We start from the raw sequence: 18,752 nt of genomic DNA on the forward strand, positions 1-18,752 counted from the left end.
CAACCACGTGAAGCTGCTTACGCTACAGTAGAGCGAGAGGCCCTGGCTCTTACGTGGGCGGTTCGGAAATTTCACATCTACCTCTTGGACGCACATTCATTCTACATAGTGACCACAAACCGCTTGTGTACATCAAGTCAGCCAAGCATGTGAACAGCCGCGTGTTACGGTGGAGCCTCATTCTTATGCAGTACGACTTTTCGGTCGAGTATATCCAAGGCAGAGACAACATAGGCGCAGATTACATGAGCCGTTTGCCAACTTCGTGAGCAACGTCTGTATGAAGAATCGATGCTCAATGGTATTCATAGCTTATGATGTGAACCTTACAGCACGATACAAGTATCATGACGCTTTAGTTCTGTGACTTGTTTCTTTTTTTTCTGGTGTGTACTTCTGTGACCGAATGTGCCGAGTGTGCGGGGCTCGGAACTGCTATAGTGTGCAGTGGTGCTTACGTGTGTGTTTCCGACTGCGAACCAACGTGTCCCCAGTGCCCTCAAGTTCTTCTACTGGAAGAACTTTCATAAGTGGGGGGTTATGTGATATAGTAGCTTAAAAAAATGCGAGCATAGCAGACGACAGGGCCACATCACCTGGAAGATGAGAAGAATGAAGGGGCATTGCAGCGCGCCCATTGAAGAAAGAAGAGGAGACGCTCGCAGAGAACGAAGCTGTTCGGACGCCGGCAAGACGACACGAGAGAGCCTAGGGCGAGCCCGCAACTACGTGCGAGATTCGAAAGGCCGGGTTCTTGTCCTCGAGCCATTGACGTCCTCGGGGCATGGCGTGTCGGCGTGGCCAGGCGCGAGTTCTGGGTGAGTGGTCCTGTGGACATCTTCAGTACGGCGAGTGCCCTCGAAAGACAGGAGCTGCTGGGCACGTCCACCGAGCGGACGTCGCTGACAGTGTGCGGCTACTGCTAGACCTGGTGATGCCCTTGACAGTAGTATGCTGACCTGGAACCCAAGTGACGACAGCATCCGAGCACGCAACGGGTCCCACTTCAAGGCACCGGGCTACGGCACAGACTGTGAGACTGTTTACTCTTTTCTTTTGTGTGTGAACTGCGTGCGTGTACGACTTATAGTACTGTAAGTGCAATAGTTTTTTTTTTTTCGTCCAATATAACTCCCTTTTGTTTTCCTCACTGTTTTCATCTTCCTCACGTCACACGCCTTGCTATGTGACGAACCTAACCACGACAGGAGGGCTTCGGAGATTTCGATCATCCGATGTTCTTTAACGTGCGCTGACGTCGCACAGAATACAGGCCTCTAGCATTCCACCTATGTCGAAATGCAATCGTCGTACATGCGTGCTTCGTAACTAACAGTGTGTTTGCGGCGTTTCCAGTTGCCCTTTCACCAATGTTTCCCGACACACACATGGTTGGCATGGAGATAAGAGTGAAGGTGTCTGACTATGTGCAAGACAGGATCAAGGCCTTGAGGGCGCAACACCCGGGACAGTACGGAAACGTAGCCTGCATACGCACCAATGCCATGAAGCACCTTCCAAACTTCTTTAGGAAAGGACAGGTAGGACTTCCTTTGTCATGAGAAGTGTGTGTGTTCATTGTGGGAGACAGCAAGGTCTCCAAGCATGGACAGAACTGAGGAGACTATAGAAGTGGCGACTATCCTAAAGGGTTCTATTCCCGATGCTGACTGGTAACCCACCGGTCTTAAGGGCAAAGCTCCTCAGAGAAGAGGCTTGTCCCCCGTAGCGTCGTAGCCACCCTGTAGTACTCAGAGTGCTCACTAGATGGCGCTCGGGCGCTCGCTTTCATCACCAGCTCATTCACGCAGCAGCAACTCGAGAGCAACGGGCGCGACTCCTCGTAGCCACCCTATAGTACTCGGAGTGCCCTCTAGATGGCGCTGCGGCGCTCGCTTTTGTCACCAGCTCGTTCACGGGGCAGCAACTCAAGAGCAGCAGGCGCGAGTCGAAGCAACCAGCAAGTACTTAGAGTGTTCACTAGATTGCGCTGCGGCGCTCGCTTTCATCACCAGTTCGTTCATCATCATCAACCTGACTACGACCACTGCTGGACAAAGGCCTCTCCCATGTTCCGCCAGTTAACCCGGTCCTGTGCTTGCTGCTGCCAATTTATACCCGCAGACTTCTTAATCTCATCTGCCCACCTAACCTTCTGTCTCCCCCTAACCCGCTTGCCCTCTCTGGGAATCCAGTTAGTTACCCTTAACGACCAGCGGTTATCCTGTCTACCCGCTACATGCCCGGCCCATGTCCATTTCTTCTTGATTTCAGCTATGATATCCTTAACTCCCGTTTGTTCCCTAATTCACTCCGCTCTTTTCTCGTCTCTTAAGGTTACAACTACCATTTTTCTTTCCATTGCTCGCTGCATCGTCTTCAATTTAAGCCGAACCCTCTTTGTAAGTCTCCAGGTTTCTGCTCCGTTGCTAAGTACCGGCAAGGTACAGCTGTTATATACCTTTCTCTTGAGGGATAGTGGCAATCTACCTGTCATAATTTGAGAGCGCTTACCAAATGTGCTCCACCCCATTCTTATTCTTCTAGTTACTTCAATCTCGTGGTTCGGCTCCGCGGTTATTACCTGCCCTAAGTAGACATAGTCTTTTACAACTTGAAGTGCACTATTACCTATCTTAAAGCGCTGCTCTTTTCCGAGGTTGTTGTACATTACTTTCATTTTCTGCAGATTCATTTTAAGACCCACCTTTCTGCTCTCCTTGTGTAACTCCGTAATCATGAGTTGCAATTCGTCCCCTGAGTTACTCAGCAATGCAATGTCATCGGCGAAGCGCAGGTTACTAAGGTACTCTTCATTAACTCTTATCCCTAACTGTTCCCATTCTAGGCTTCTAAAAACCTCCTGTAAGCACGCGGTAAATAGCATTGGGGAGATTGTGTCCCCCTGCCTTACACCCTTCTTGATTGGTATTCTGTTGCTTTCTTTATGAAGCACTATGGTAGCAGTTGATCCCCTGTAGATTTCTTCCAGGATGTTTATATTTACTTCATCGACGCCCTGATTACGCAGTGTCTGCATGACGGCTGATATTTCTACTGAATCAAACGTCTTCTCGTAGTCTATGAAGGCTATGTATAGTGGTTGGTTATATTCTGAGCATTTCTCTATTACCTGATTGATAGTATTAATGTGGTCGATTGCTGAGTAGCCTGTTCAAAATCCTGCTTGTTCCTTTGGTTGATTGAATTCTAATGTTTACTTCGCTCACACGGCAGCAACTCGAGAGCGACAAGCAGGAGTCGTCGTAGCCACCCGCTAGTACCAGGGTGCTCACTAGATGGCGCTGCGGTGCTCGCTTCCATCACAAGCTCGTTCACTCGGCAGCAACGAATAATGCAGAACTTTTGCATCAATGGAAAAACCGCGCATGCCATAGTTCTTTACCCACGTGGAGTCTTGCTCAACTTGAAAAAGGTTGGGGAGCGGGCCGATGTAAATGGTTTTTTCTGCCCCAAAAAAGCTCTCGTACTTGTGTATGAAAGTTGTTTCAGATGCAAAACCAGGTTAGTCTCATAGGCACGAAACTCTGGTTGTCACGTGCGCAGAAAATATAATCTCTCAGATACCTGGTTCATGCGGCAAGCACTACATAGGACAAACTGGCCGCTGTATTACTGACCAGCTCTGTTAACAAACTTGTAAAGTCAGAAATGGTCGCGATGGTTGTTTTGGCACTGCATTGTAGCACGTGTGGCTGCAAGCCACATTTTCATGATACCCTGATTGTTGGTAAAAACAGAAATAAAATGAAAAGGAAGATTATTGAGGCAGAGAGTATTTGCAGATTAGGGTGGAAATGTGTCAGCACGCCCTGCCTCAGTCTTTGTCAAAAAAAGGTGTCCTTCCTGATTATTCGCATGGAAATTGTGTGTTTCTAATCTGTCTTGTCTGTGTTTTCCCATTTTGTGAGCATATAAATAAATTTTGTTGGAAGTAAGTGCTCCCTTTTGTCCCTTTCTTTGTTCTGTGTCACACATATTTAACACGCTATATCATTAGTTATTCTTGGCGGGTTTAGCCATCGCCATCATGTTCCATATGTGTGTTTGCGTTCGAGCAGTGTGCTGCAACTGTCGAGCTGTGACAGTTGTTAGTTTGCACGCATCATGTTCTCTTCGTGCATCCTTTGTACTTGAGTAGCATGCTGCGAGTTTCGAGCTGCTTGCCATTCTTCGCGTGACATTCCAATTAGTTTCTATCGAATTATCTGCTTTGCCCTTGCAGCAAAACTCTGACCTTTTTTTTCTGTGTAACTTGTGGTGTGATTTCTATTACTCTATTTAGATGGGATCTGTCAGTCTTAGTAATTATCAGCAGCAGTAAATGTAAAAACACGATACCAGTACCTTTTTGCCGTTACTCTAGCAGCTTGGTTTCATTCTTTCGTTTTCATATACGAACTCAGAAAAGAGAAGCGGAGCGCTTGCATCACTTTTGCTATTGTACGCTAGCGACAAATTGCGGTGTTAATAATAAATGCGATGCCAGATAGTCCTTTATGAAGGTTCAACTGTAACCTGCGTTCTCTTTCTCCTCTAGCTTACAAAGATGTTCTTCCTGTTTCCTGACCCCCACTTCAAGAAGCAGAAACACAAGTGGAGGATCATCAGCAGGCAGCTGCTTGCCGAATACGCCTATGTACTCAGAGTCCAGGTGTGTTGTACTTTGCACGTTCTTTGCTTCTGGTGTATGTACTTAGAGTAGACAAGAGAGGTGCTTCTATTCAGGTGACCTTGATTGCACCTCTTTTCATTCCTGGAAGACCTGTTCCCGCTTCACTCATACAATTCGTCAGGACACTTCCCCCTCTCCCACAGTCCTGTGTTCACAGTTTGCCCTCTCCCCTCCTTTGTTAGGATAAAGGAGAGGGTATGAAGTGTAGACACGCTATCGCTAAAGAAACGCTAGCGCTAGCTTAGAGAAAGACTAGTCTGCTTGTCGAAACATTGGCTTGAGCACACAACAGCTGTTCACAAATTTTTTTATTGCATAGCGGACAGGTACATAACTACTTCAGCGCACTGCTTTATTTGCATGGGATTGGTATTCCGTCAGAACACAGCCTGATCCAAGTATGATTCTGTAAAGCATACATCATGCCACTTACATATTGCACATACACACAGTTATGGAGGGCCAATGTTGTGATTTCATTCCTTACTTTGTCACTTCTCAACCTGTTACTTTACAAAGCATCGAAGTGAAAATGTTTTAGCACGCATATTACTGTTTAATAATGTTTATGACTGTTGTTTATTAATGCATATTAATGTTTAGTAAGGTTAATAATGTGTATTAATGTACATTACTGCATATTAATACTTAGCACGCTTTAAGGCTCACGCTAGTTCTCTCCTCAGTTGAACAACATTGTCAAGAGTCAACTTGCAGCTGCCGGTGAGATTCACGCACTGAATCGAGTCTTTTTGACTTATTTTTACACTTTTGCCGGTTCCTACATCAATCGCTGCTCTAGATACACTATGTCAATCAATGGAAACAAGCACGCGCATCGCTCAACACAGCAGAACTCGCCCGCTGGATTTCGTGCCGACCAGTTGTGCTACCGCGATCTCCAACCACGGCGCAGCTCTTGTTGGCTGGCTCGCCCTACGACACCTCCTGGCGCCGACAAGAGCTCTCGCTGAGTGGTGCCCCGTCCTCGGACTTTTACCACCATGTCCATCTTTTTTATCTTCTCCTTACTTCCGTATGTGGCTGTCCTTGCTCCTATCTCTATCCCTATGTCTGTTTTTTTATCATCATTATCATTCATTCATTATTATCAGCCTGACTACGTCCACTGCAGGACAAAGGCCTCTCCCATGTTCCGCCAGTTAACCCGGTCCTGTGCTTGCTGCTGCCAATTTATACCCGCAAACTTCTTAATCTCGTCTGCCCACCTAACCTTCTGTCTCCCCCTAACCCGCTTGCCTTCTCTGGGAATCCAGTTAGTTACCCTTAACGACCAGCGGTTATCCTGTCTACGCGCTACATGCCCGGCCCATGTCCATTTCTTCTTCTTGATTTCAGCTATGATATCCTTAACCCCCGTTTGTTCCCTAATCGACTCTGCTCTCTTCTTGTCTCTTAAGGTTACACCTACCATTTTTCTTTCCATTGCTCGCTGCGTCGTCCTCAATTTAGGCTGAACCCTCTTTGTAAGTCTCCAGGTTTCTGCTCCGTAGCTAAGTACCGGCAAGATACAGCTGTTATATACCTTTCTCTTGAGGGACAGTGGCAATCTACCTGTCATAATTTGAGAGTGCTTGCCAAATGTGCTCCACCCCATTCTTATTCTTCTAGTTACTTCAATCTCGTGGTTCGGCTCCGCGGTTATTACCTGCCCTAAGTAGACATAGTCTTTTACAACTTGAAGTGCACTATTACCTATCTCGAAGCGCTGCTCTTTTCCGAGGTAGTTGTACATTACTTTCGTTTTCTGCAGATTCATTTTAAGACCCACTTTTCTGCTCTCCTTGTCTAACTCCGTAATCATGAGTTGCAATTCGTCTCCTGAGTTACTCAGCAATGCAATGTCATTGGCGAAGCGCAGGTTACTAAGGTACTCTCCATTAACTCTTATCCCTAACTGTTCCCATTATAGGCTTCTGAAAAGCTCCTGTAAGCACGCGGTAAATAGCATTGGTTAGATTGTGTCCCCCTGCCTTACACCCTTCTTGATTGGTATTCTGTTGCTTTGTTTATGAAGCACTATGGTAGCAGTTGGCCCCTGTAGATTTCTTCCAGGATGTTTATATATACTTCATCGACGCCCTGATTTCGCAGTGTCTGCATGACGGCTGATATTTCTGTTTTTTATTCCTTCCTATTCTTTTTAATCAATCCTTACCCCCATTTCCTGTGCAGAACTGTGGAGGTGCCTTCTTTTGAGAAAGAGGCAGTAACGGAACTGCGCTTATTTCTTCCTTTTCCCCTTTCAAAAGTCACTCATCAGACGAAGCAGCAATGCTGATGACATGGCAGTAGATGGCCAGGATGTTATTGGTATTCGCAGTCACCTGATAGTGTCTGTTCATGAGTAGGCCAAATACTGTCAAAACCACACACCCCTTCTGAGTGCTCTTCGGCATCGAAACTGCCTTCAGTCGTAACAGACAAGCATGTAATTAAACATTCGTCTCACAATGGGGCAAGCGAGTTTTATTGCCGCTATTAACTAGTCACTAACCACTGATTAAGAGAAAAAAGAAACAGAGGCTCACAATTTCACTGTCAACCCTTCTCCTACTGAAAATGAGCTGAGCTCGTCCGCACGCTATTTACCGCACTTACTGAAGTGGAGTTGCGCTCATCCACTTTGAGGAGAGAATTTGGGGGTGCCATGGTTAGGCTACCTTAATTATTTTCTCTGTGTTCTGCTTCGCTCCAACAGATGGTACAATAAGATATTTTAGAACGCACTGAACCGTGCACTTTTTAATGAAGAATGACTTGATTCTGGTAACCAAAGTGAGAAAATCACATTTCCCTCTCTGCACGAGCAGTGCATGCGTGCCAGTAACAGCTTCGTTCTGAAAAGAAAATACTGTTGTCTGCCAAAATTTTGTGAAACAAAGAACTTCAGTTGCTGTGGGAGTGTGGCAGCAAATGTACATAACAGAGCTTTGTCTCTCGAAATCATCAAAATTGGACGATGAGGATGCCTCGGCTAAGCAGCAGTGGACGCCGTTAGATGCTAGCAAACTCCCATGGGGTGCGCGAGGTTTGTATTCACATACTGACTTGTCCCTGTACATTTCAAGGAGACATTTTCCACACCAAATACTGGAAAGGTTAGGTCACTTTCTGTGGAGCAGTGCGGTGAAGCGAATACAGCGCATCTGAAGCGAATCTTGTGCATACAGCACCTTTTAATAATTTTCTCGGATGTTTCAAGATGCATCAAATCAAAGAAGTGAATAAAAAATCTCTAATTTTGTATCGTTTTCAACGAAAAAATACGCTAGGAAAAGGTCATCATCACACGGATGTATGTATCCCGTGTGATGACGTGCTCATTCTTGGCCACACTGGAACAGTATAGCGGCATGCCACTGCGGCCGTGGCTCATTCTACCCAGCCGCTCGCCCAAAACACATGCGACTATCATGGCTGTACTGAAACGCAAGCAGTGTTGATAGCACCGCTGCTGTTCATGACATGCCCGCCTTGCTAGGGAAGTTTGGCAATCTGCTGCAGTGGAGCAGTAGTTGTGGCACTCAGCCGCTGACCTGAAGGTAATATGCTCGATCCCAGCTGCAGCAGTCGCATTTTGGTCAAAGTAAAACGGTCTGGGCCCATGTACTCTGTGATGTCAATGCGCGATAAAGAACACCAGATTGTCGAAATTTGTGGAGCCCTCCACTACTGCATCCCTCACAATTGTATTGTAGTTTTGGGATGTATAGCAGGCTCCTGAGGTGGGACTAGCAGAATGTGTTTTGCTTAACAGGAGTTTCACCTACTGAGAAATAAAAAGGGGTGCAGAATTCAAATTCAGAACGAATCATATTAGAGGCAGTTGTTTCATTTAAGTGGCAGTTTCGTTTTCTGAAAGTCTATTGTCAAATCCCAGATATGATTGTCAGAGAAGTTTGGCAAGGCGTTGTAGCATCTATGCCCTCTCCCATCTGCACAAGCACACAGTAACACTGGTTACCTTTTCCCCCTCCGAGTGAGCCTCTCTCTTATCACTAGAGGCAAGCCACACCGTTCCTCTCTTCCTAACACGCCTTCACTCTCACCACACCACAAGGCCACACTATCCATTGGAGTCACAGCCTTCACGTGACAATCAGAGTACTCCTACGGACATGGCTAAGCAACTCCCCTGTTAAAAAATAGTCATTGTTTCACTCCTTGTGGATGATTACAGTGCACGGGCACAGTGCATTACTAAAATACGGGCAAATTTGTTCAAAAGTTGCTTGCTTAACCATTGCTTGCCTACTTCTTTTTAGGGCCTCCTGTACACAATTACAGATGTCAAGAAGCTCCACGACTGGATGGTTTCTCACTTAGCCGAGCATCCACTCTTTGAACGAGTGTCTGAGGAGGATTTGGTGAGCAGTGATACATATTTCTTTTGTCTGTGATTACTAATACCAGTTGCCAGTCCTCCCCTGCCCCCCGAAAAAAAGGCCTAAAATAAAATTTGTCTCATGTAAAATGGTTATCAATGCTGAAATATTAACCCTATTTCACAAAACTTCTACTTTGAGCATTGGGCGGCCCATAAATTGTAGAACTCGCTCAGACTCCCTCAAGAAATGTATCTCACGCTTCGGATGCACTAAGACTCGCCAAAAGTTTCCCAAGCCGGGCTCATTAAGACTCGCTCACACATATTCCTTCAACCAGACACATCCGGACTCCAACTCGTCAAAATATTACTCACCCGGACACTTTCAGACTTACGGCTCCATCTGAGTCTGATTGAGTCAACTCATGAGTGAGTTCGCCGACCTACAAGCGATTGTCCGTGATATATGTAGCTTCTTAAAGGTTTCTAACAATTTTCCCCACGGGAAACGTTGCCGATGAACCTTGAAGCGCCAGCTGCACTATTCTTGAAACTGCAAAGCAAGAGTTTTCCACCCCTTCTTGTGGGGCCCGCATTACAGGGCATTGCATGGCATTCCTCATTTTCCAAATGAAGTAGCAACTGTTCGTATGACACATTCAGACGTGTGGCTGAATTTTTCTACACGCAAAAGGAGCGCGCAGAAAGGTTGAATTTTTGTCTGACAACAGTAATCATCATCTTTGTTCAGCGCCTTTTCTCGTATTTTTGCCATGCGCCACTATTTAAAGGTCAAAAGCAACCTGTGGGTTGTCACCGTGACATAGCATTATTGATAGGAAAGCGGCGAGTGATGAGTTTTTAAGGAAGGACTTGCAAGCTAGCCAGACGATGATTGTTGTCGTGGGACAGAAAGACACCTTCGTTAAGCTGTCTTTCCTTAGAGCGTATAAGACATAGCTCTTAATGCTGAGCATAATGTTATTCATGTCTTTAAGTCACCCTTCAACCTTATCTCTTTCGGACGCTTTGTACGCAATTGTGCGCACCGCTTGTTCTTGCTGCAGTGTCATGTAGTGGCTAAGACTGCATGAGATGCATTGAGGTTTCGATGAAGTCGACCTCCTGCGTAATGAATGTGTCTGCATTTAACTTCACTTAATGGTATACTGTTGAACACGGTCACTTTGCTTAAAGTGCTACCATATTCAATGAGTAGGCAGTTCGACATACCACTTCGCCCAGGCCATGATAAGACACTAATTTCTTTTGCTAGAATTTCAAATTACCAAATGCGAATTTGCATTGTGCTTCTATAACCGGCTATTTGGTCCCTTTTATGCAAAAATGGAGCAATAAAGACTTGAAGATCATTAGGTGTTTAAGCACAATTTAGTTAGGATTAATTACTATAAGACATATAGATCAACCTGTTATGACAATATTTTTAATAAAATAAAATATCCAGTGTATTGAAGCAATTTTATGTCAATTTATTGAATTTAGACAGAGTGGTTTATAGACCGTTTCCACAGAGAGGAGCAAAGCCTTGAACCAGTGCATTTTCGTTGCTCTCTCTCTCTCTTTCTCTCTCCAACGGCCATTTGGCCACTCCCGCTAGTGTGTGGGGATTGCGGCACTGTGCATGGGCTGCCGGTGAGAGATCAATGTGTTTCTTTTTTGTCTTCTTTTATTTGGTGCACTAAAGCAGTTGTGCTTCCGAAAATCGAGATATTGAACAGGAACAGGTCGACAGGCTACCACGGCGCTGTGTTTGGCTGTGACGACTACCGAAAGCACAAAAGGCTGACAGCTGAGACATGCGAAGTGCACCTTCCTTCAAAATGACGTCACTTAGGTCACAGGCCTTCTTCTCTGACAAATGTTTTATTATAGGTAGTGTCTGTCCTCGCGGTCATTCCTTCATTACACCAGTTTGTCATTCTGGTGGGTTACTGGTACACTTCAACATCTGAAGTCAAAAGAAGCAGTGTTAAAGCCGACATAAAATTTTGCATGAAATGTTCTGCCCAGAGTTCTTTCGTTGTAACATCAACATTCCCCATTTCTATGCGACAGCACATGAGTTGCAATGCCTGTGGCTACCAAAATTGAAGCGCGTGCAATTTCAAGATTATCAAAATAGCACTCTCCGAACTGCATGGCAGAAAGGCCTGCATGGCACAGGTGTTCTTCACTTCAGGTACATTCCTCTAGCACTTTTTCGATGGCACCTCTTTCTCGACTTCTCAATTTTGCGGCGATAACTGGGGCAGTTTTAAGACAACCGCACTTCTTTTTTTTTTTTTTTTCGCAACAGCTTGAGTGTCCGAAGGCCACAATTGTTAAATTTTGGCGTACTATCGCCAGTGGCGGCTGCTCACGTTGAACTGAACTGACGCGATGCCGTGCTTCCAGATGCGTGAGACGTTTATTTTCATTTTCTCTTCGTGTCAATTTTACAAGGAAATCTGAGCTTATCCATCATACATTCGTTTTTTATCACGCCAAATGATCAGGCACAAGCTTTTGATTACAATGACGACATGTGCACAAATCGACATAGGCATCGGTGTTTGCTTTTCCTTCGTTCTAAAAACTTTCTCTTGTGGCGTTCTGAACCGAACCAGATGATCTGCCAGTGACTGTAGCGTTACATTAAGCTTGGAGAATCACGACAGGGAAATCCGACAGTCATTTTGAACCATAGTGCACGCATTTGAACTGCAGCTGGACAATGGCGCACATATTCGCTTGTCTGCACTTACGTTTCACCCATCACGGTTCGAGAGTTGTACGGAAACTTAACGCTAGTGCATACTCCCAGAACCCAACGAGGCAAGCTATAATAAAACATACTGGACAATTACTTAGTTGCACTTGCTTCTTTAGGAATTCGTTGAAATCCTACTCACCTCCTGTCTATTATTGGCACCACTGCGGGAACGTCTCATGGGTCGCCGCTGCTTTCTATTTCAGCCATTTCGAATCTGACAGCTTAGCGATTACTTGCTAGCGCCTTTACACTCGCGAGGCCTTGCTGTGTTCTGACTGTGTACCGCGAAGTTACAGCAATGCCCTGTGTAGTCAGCACATACGCTGCGTACACTGCCACTGATCACAGCCCACTGACTCGGCGGCACAACATCGTAGACGCTAGACGGCACTGTGGGGGAAAAAATTGCAGCCTCTTTGCAGGGCTATTAACAGATGTCTGTCACCTTGTAGCATTGAATGCTGAGGGTGATAATAATTATGTGTTTGAACTACATACCACCTTTCGATCAGTTTGATTTCTCTGTGCACCTCAGGTTTGTGAAAGCACTAAATGAGAGAATAATTGAGAGGCTTATTGTTTAGTCTAGGAACAATACTGCTTTCATGTATACATGATTTTACTTTTTTTCCACGACCATCTTTCACTGCGCAGCTATTACTGTTGTGAAGTCATCACTCAGCGGAAGCCATGCCTAATGTATCCACCTTTTACATTGTTGAAAGATTGTTGAAAGAAAGACACAGCCGTATTTTCCACTGGTTAGGCGAGCAGCACTGTGGATACAATGAGCTCGTGCCAGTCTATCTTCTGTCGTCCTCCTCTTCATCGGTTTGGGTGCGATACCACTGGCACATAGCAATATTTACACGACAATCCTACTTATTGTTATTGGCAACTGTTTTTGGAGTTTTTTCTTGTCCTCAAACTTAGCAGGGTTTGGCAGTCTGCGGCCAATGGGCCACATGCAGCCTGCTTGACAGCATTATCTGGCGCCTAGCATGACGTAAGAACTACCCATTCACTTCAATCACATCCCACGTGAAAGTCGACATGGCAGTTTCGACTTTGAATGGGACCAGACAGGAACAAAGTAAAATTGCTTCTAGTTGGCATCATCCCTCTTTCTCGCACTTTGCCAGATAATCTATTTCTTATTTAAGAAGGTTTAAATGAAGGGAAGTAAAAGGTTTGTCGAAACACTAGGCCAGGAAAGGACGTTTATCCCAAACTCTCCGTGTTTACTTCAAAGGTTACTCATCCCCCAACCCAACACAATGGGTGACTCTTCTCGTTTAACTTAGTGAGAGTGATGGTGAATTAGCTTGAGTTTTGTTGTGATGCACCGCTTTTTTGTGGCTAAGATTGTTGGAAAACTATCCCCCAACAGCTTAACTGCAAATCAAGCTTGCGTTTTTGACTAACCAATAAACACTGTGATTTTCCCTGTCTCTCAGGGAGCAATCTATTTGCACGTTGGCAAATAATTTTCAGCACCAAAAGTTGCACTGAAAGAGTTGGTGATTTTTGCTTATGACCTTCGTTTGTGAATCGCAATCTTGTGACGTGCGTGCTCAGTTTGAACATCATTTCTATTTTAGTTCTGCACATTACTGTCAATTAGGCAAATTTTTCTCTTTGCCTGCAAAGCACTTCCCCCTAAACCGCACAATCGGCCGCGCTGCTCCGGCCATGTTGTCCTCACGCAACTCGGCTCTGCCCCTCAAGAGGCTGCTTGCCTGTCCCCTGTTTTTAGCATTTGTGGAGTACCAAGTTACCGAAAGACAAAGCAAGAGCGGCCGGTTATGCTGCAGCATTTGGTGGTCACCGTGGTGCTGTCATCAATCACACAAACGCAACGACGTGCGTGACCTCCACAATGTTCCCCACACCAGTGGAAGGCTGCGGAGGGCAAATTATAGTCTTCACGCTTGCTGAAAATACTCTGGAGGGAAGGGACGACTTGATAAGAGTGGTAACCTTTAATCAATTTAAGTGTTCATAATGCCAGATGCTTTGGTTACTGACACGCATGCTCAGAGAATATATGAGTATACGTACATTGTGAATGCATTGAAAAAACAGATTTCTGTTCTTATTAGTAATTGACTGCTCAATATGGCACATTAAATTATTGTGTGAATGATTTTACTCGCTGCTGCTTATGTAATATAAAAAACCGTGACAGGTATGCTTAAAATTGAGCAGATCACTGCATACCTATATTCAATACTACCACAGGCTGGAGCGTTGGTTTCAAGGCTATGTCTCGACAGTCTGTGGGAATTCCTTTTTACCGTAAGTTAGGTTTCAAATATATTTGTGCCCCGCTCAATTCGTGTGTGTTATCTTGTAGTACAAACACACCACAGTATCAATACCCAAAGAAGTTATTTTGGAGCTCTTTGCTTGTTTCACATCTTCTTCAACTACAGTTTCAATTATTTACTGTGGTTTTCTTTGCTTTCTTAATGATGCGAATTCTACGTCATCTTCTATTGCCATTGGCTTGCTGAATAACCATGTTGCACTTACGCAAATTTTTTGCAGAAAACGGATGTTGTCGTCGAGAAACTTTATGAGAGCACCGAAGAAGGCAAGAAAGTGACGAGGAACTCTGGAGAAAAGTTCTTGGCTGTGTTCAGGAGGATAGAAGATCCTTATGCTGAAAGTTTTGGTCAAGAGTCTATTGAGATGAAAGATGACTGTGAATAGGTGTTGACTGGCAGTGCCAACACGTGATCGGTGTGGACATTCATGGGCAAGTTAGTGGACCTAATGTAGACAAGTTTCTTTTCTAAATATTTGACAATATGCAGGGCACAAAACCTACGAATAATTAAAAGCACATCTAGATATGAGCTCAGTAAGCTGAATCTTTTTTTTTTTTTTGATGAACAAGTCATGCCTAATAAATAACCCATATTATATGTAAATAAACTGCGGCGGCATTTTGTAGGCGTTCCTTCATGTAGTATGTTTGTCCTCGCTGTAGGCGATTTCGAGAGTCATCCGTACATGCCCTGTTTATGACATTTACATGAGCCTCAACCAACTGTATATGACATCTGCGTTACTATGGAGACGCACAACATGAAATCAGCTTTGGTGTGGGCATAATATTGCCCGCACCGTGAAACAAAGCTTGTTCATTGAGGCAATTGAAGTTTCCATCATGTTCGATTAATAGTTAGCTCATTTAGCAAGCCGACCCATGCACTGACCGACTCAGTCATCACATATGTATAGCTTTCAAGTAAATCCTCTTGCAAAGACTCATGACAGATCCACTTGATCAGTTGTCAGATATATAAATCCATGTTTATTGTTCTTGAAATGTTGTACATTTCAAAAAACTCACAAAAGCCATCTGTGAGCACAAAAACACGTGCAAAATATAAAAATCCAGCATATGGTCTGTTAACTTATGTTACAAAAATATTACACAGCAGTTTTGTGGACTACATAGGTATTGCATGCTTTCAAAGCAGTCACATTTGGTAGATTATAATCATTGCAGCTTAAATAGGTTAATCCAATATGTGGGCTAAGTATATAATAAAGCTTTGAAGGAGGGTTGATACATATACGTCAAAGCCTTCTTTCGTATGAAACGACACAACTCTTACATGGAATGCTGTACACAATTAAGTGACTGCACGCAAAAAAAAAAATTAAGAAATGTAAGTATAACATAACAGCAAACTTCCATGCATACTACACCTCGTAATTGCCCAACGCACTTTATAAGTGCGTTAGTTGTCACTGAGCATAAAATGCGTGCACTTTTGAGTTCTGTGCATGAAGGTAGCATTACAAATCACGAATTTGTCCTGTTCATCTCAACATCAAAGAATAAGGAAAAGTTAAGATTGACACATCTGGAATACTACGTGAAGATATCACAGGCCAAGACTCGGCATCCCGGCATCCACAGCAGAGAAGTTCAGTATAAGTCTTAAGACATGGCTCCCACCATCAAGGTGATTTACAAAATATATTAAAGTTTTGTTCAAGCAAAAAGAAAGTGCGAGCAATCGCTTGCATTCACTAAATCATGTGCTTTGTTAACAAAATGTTGGTGTCACTTACTAAAAAAAAAAGCGGTGCTTGTTCACGGTACACAACTCCTTAGGATATATTGCTTCTATGAAAATTCCACAAGTGCACTGACTCTACTCGCCGCTCAGATTTGAAACATGTCGTGTGTTTATGCTTCCAGCATCATCTATGACTTGCTGGTGTGTACGTTAGAAATCTATAGAAATCTAAGACGGCACCATTTTCGAAGGTCAGGATCAGCTTTGACCACATTCAAGTTGTGTGCAAATGCTGTGTGTCTGAGCTCACTACTCACAGCAGTATTTAAGTGGTAGCCTTGTATTGAGTGTACAAAAATGTAAAATGTGCAATAGGCGTCTGAAAGAAAAAAATAGTACAGTTAATAAAATGGCCTGTTGCCCAACACACAATCAAAGTTCTTATCACTTAAACGGTGCCCCGGTAAGTGTTGAGCAGGCTTGTTCAAATGCGCACACCAAGTAATCTTGAGTAAGATACATGTTGCATGCACGAAGACGCACTGCACATAGTAAAAATGTGCAAAATCGCACAGCATTGTAGAAGCTAGCAATTTTCAGCCAATTAGGGGCAGAGCTGAAACTGATCAAAACAATGAATGCATTGCGACTGGTTAGCCCCTACGTGGCTGGGCAATAGCGGTAGCTACGACGCCAGCCAATCACAGGTCTTCACAGTCTTGGTACGGGTCCTTGTTGCCAAAAAGGGGGCATTGGAAAATTATACATTCCGAATACAAATAAAGCATTTCATTCTTCTTAATTCAGGTTTTTTGGAAAACCTGACTTGTGTATTGTTGCCGAGTAACAGGGCAACATCATTACTAACACCCAAATAAGGCAACTGGTGGCTATGTAGAAGAGTGTCACATAAAAGGTTTATGTAATAGCAATTCTTTTGCTGTTCATGTTTGCTCTGCTTTGGAAACATCCATTTTTTTATTTTACCATTTTCTTGATCAAATTACCATTATTTAATATAATCTTCAAAGCACCTGAGCATGTATACCCTAAATTACATACTGATAAAACAAAAACATGTAAGGAACATTCATCAGGTTTCTTTCTCGCCCACAGTATCCTTGTTGATGTATACATAAATATACCAAATTGTTCAATCTCAAATGCCCACTAGTGATTAAATCCTGATTTTAAAACGATTTCATCCTCTACTCCACTGGAAATGTTCAATAACGCATAGCTCTGCCTCTCATGAGCTAACACTGACCGCAGCCTATCACAATGCTGCACAGCTTCTGCCAATAGGGCAACGAGGCACATTCTGGAAAAGCCACCTTGGTGCTTTCAAATGGGGTTACCATTAAACAACAGCACTTGGTGTGCAGTCGTATAACAGAGTGAATGAGTGGCTTCAAAGAAAATGGCGTTTGTTATCACAATCGACGACAGCAAGTTGTCTTGGTCTCAGTTGTGGGTAACGTAAGGCATTGCACTGTAGTTGACTCCGGCAGATGACAATCGATGGCACTCGGGACTTTCGCGATGCCAAGCAAACGGAGGGGCAGTTTGCCGCAGTCGGTCTACTTTGACGGATCGTCGGACAACTCCGGACTGCCACACTCCTGCACCTTCCTTGTTGGCAATGAGTTGCGTATTTCATCTAGCTTTCGTAGCTGCTCCTGCAATAGAGAGAAAAGTCTAGCTTCATATATAGGGAGAAGAAAAATGGACTACACAAACGTCAGCTATCAAATTACTGAAATGCCACACTGTGACGGAAAGAACGACATAAGATTTATACACATATTCAGGAATTGAACACTGTTCATCAATCTGGGACATGCGAGTCTGCACAGATGATAGCTGCTAAAAGCACGGCATTTTACCCTTGCACAAGGCAATCAAAGGCTTTCTTACACACTCAACTCCACTGATAGTGATATGCCAAGCCTCAACTATAAGACATATTTCTTCATTGTGTGTTTGCGTAAAAACTGCATTTATCACATTTCGGTTTGAATGCACAATCATGGCAGTGCAACAAAACGATCGGACAGTGATCCTTTAGTGGACGACTTTTTACGCTGAATTACTCAACGGTGTGTACAAAGACCTGTGTGTCCTACGTAGAGCAACCACAGCTGAAAGTAACCTCACACGATACATGCCTGTATAGAATTCTGTAAACTCAGTGGTAAGCTTCATGAAATTCATGTCAGCTCGTTTTTTATCATTCACCAAGCTGCACACGATTTCGGTCGATAGATCGCACACGGATTGTCTGTTTCCCCATCTTTCGCGTCGATGTCTGCATTGCTAACTGTTTCTACAATGACTGGCCCCTGACCAGCTCTAGTCTCTATCGTCCAAAAAGAAAGTGTAATACTATGCTTTTTGTTATGCCAGGATGCATTCACAAATGCTATGACCATCGTGAATGGCCCCTGCCTTTCTAGCGCGTGCATCCGCCGTGATGGAGCGGTGCTCGGCTGCTGACCCGGAGGTCGTGGGTTCGATTCCGGCTGCGGCAGTCACACTTCAATGGAGGTGAAATGCCAGAGGTCCGTGTACTACTGTGGGATGTCGATGCGTGTTAAAAAACACCAGATAGTAAAAAATTTCCCGAGCCCTCCACTGCGACATCTCTCATATGTCATAGTCTGGGGACGTAAAACCCCAGATGTTATTATTATTATTTCTAGCGCGTGCAACACAACTACTTTGTTGGCGCATGCTCTCATCATCCTCTTCATTTCCTGCTCCGTTAACCAAACATGTGCACCGGGGGCGCTCTCCCGCTGCGTCCATTTCTTCAGCATGAATTGCAGCAACTAGTGTGGGTGGTAGAGCGAGTACAGAAAGAGAGAAAGAAATAGAGAAAAAGAGAGA

At 44.3% G+C, this 18,752-nt stretch overlaps 2 protein-coding genes across 2 annotated transcripts in view; one reads left to right on the forward strand and one right to left on the reverse strand.

The window, feature by feature from the left end:
* Nucleotides 1-15,154, forward strand: part of LOC142774650 (tRNA (guanine-N(7)-)-methyltransferase-like) — a 27,460-nt gene extending 12,306 nt beyond the window's left edge. Inside the window, exons 3-6 of the mRNA XM_075875268.1 lie at nt 1,357-1,541; nt 4,562-4,675; nt 8,986-9,087; nt 14,374-15,154. Coding sequence (XP_075731383.1) covers nt 1,357-1,541; nt 4,562-4,675; nt 8,986-9,087; nt 14,374-14,538 — 566 coding nt within the window. The 3' untranslated portion in view covers nt 14,539-15,154. The remainder of the gene's footprint in view (nt 1-1,356; nt 1,542-4,561; nt 4,676-8,985; nt 9,088-14,373) is intronic.
* The window catches only part of LOC119181357 (TBC1 domain family member 2B), a 199,220-nt gene continuing 195,586 nt past the window's right edge, over nt 15,119-18,752 (reverse strand). Inside the window, exon 19 of the mRNA XM_037432577.2 lies at nt 15,119-17,542. Coding sequence (XP_037288474.2) covers nt 17,444-17,542 — 99 coding nt within the window. The 3' untranslated portion in view covers nt 15,119-17,443. The remainder of the gene's footprint in view (nt 17,543-18,752) is intronic.

This window comes from Rhipicephalus microplus, chromosome 10 (assembly GCF_043290135.1).
Source record: "Rhipicephalus microplus isolate Deutch F79 chromosome 10, USDA_Rmic, whole genome shotgun sequence".
In the NCBI taxonomy this organism is placed as follows: domain Eukaryota; kingdom Metazoa; phylum Arthropoda; class Arachnida; order Ixodida; family Ixodidae; genus Rhipicephalus; species Rhipicephalus microplus.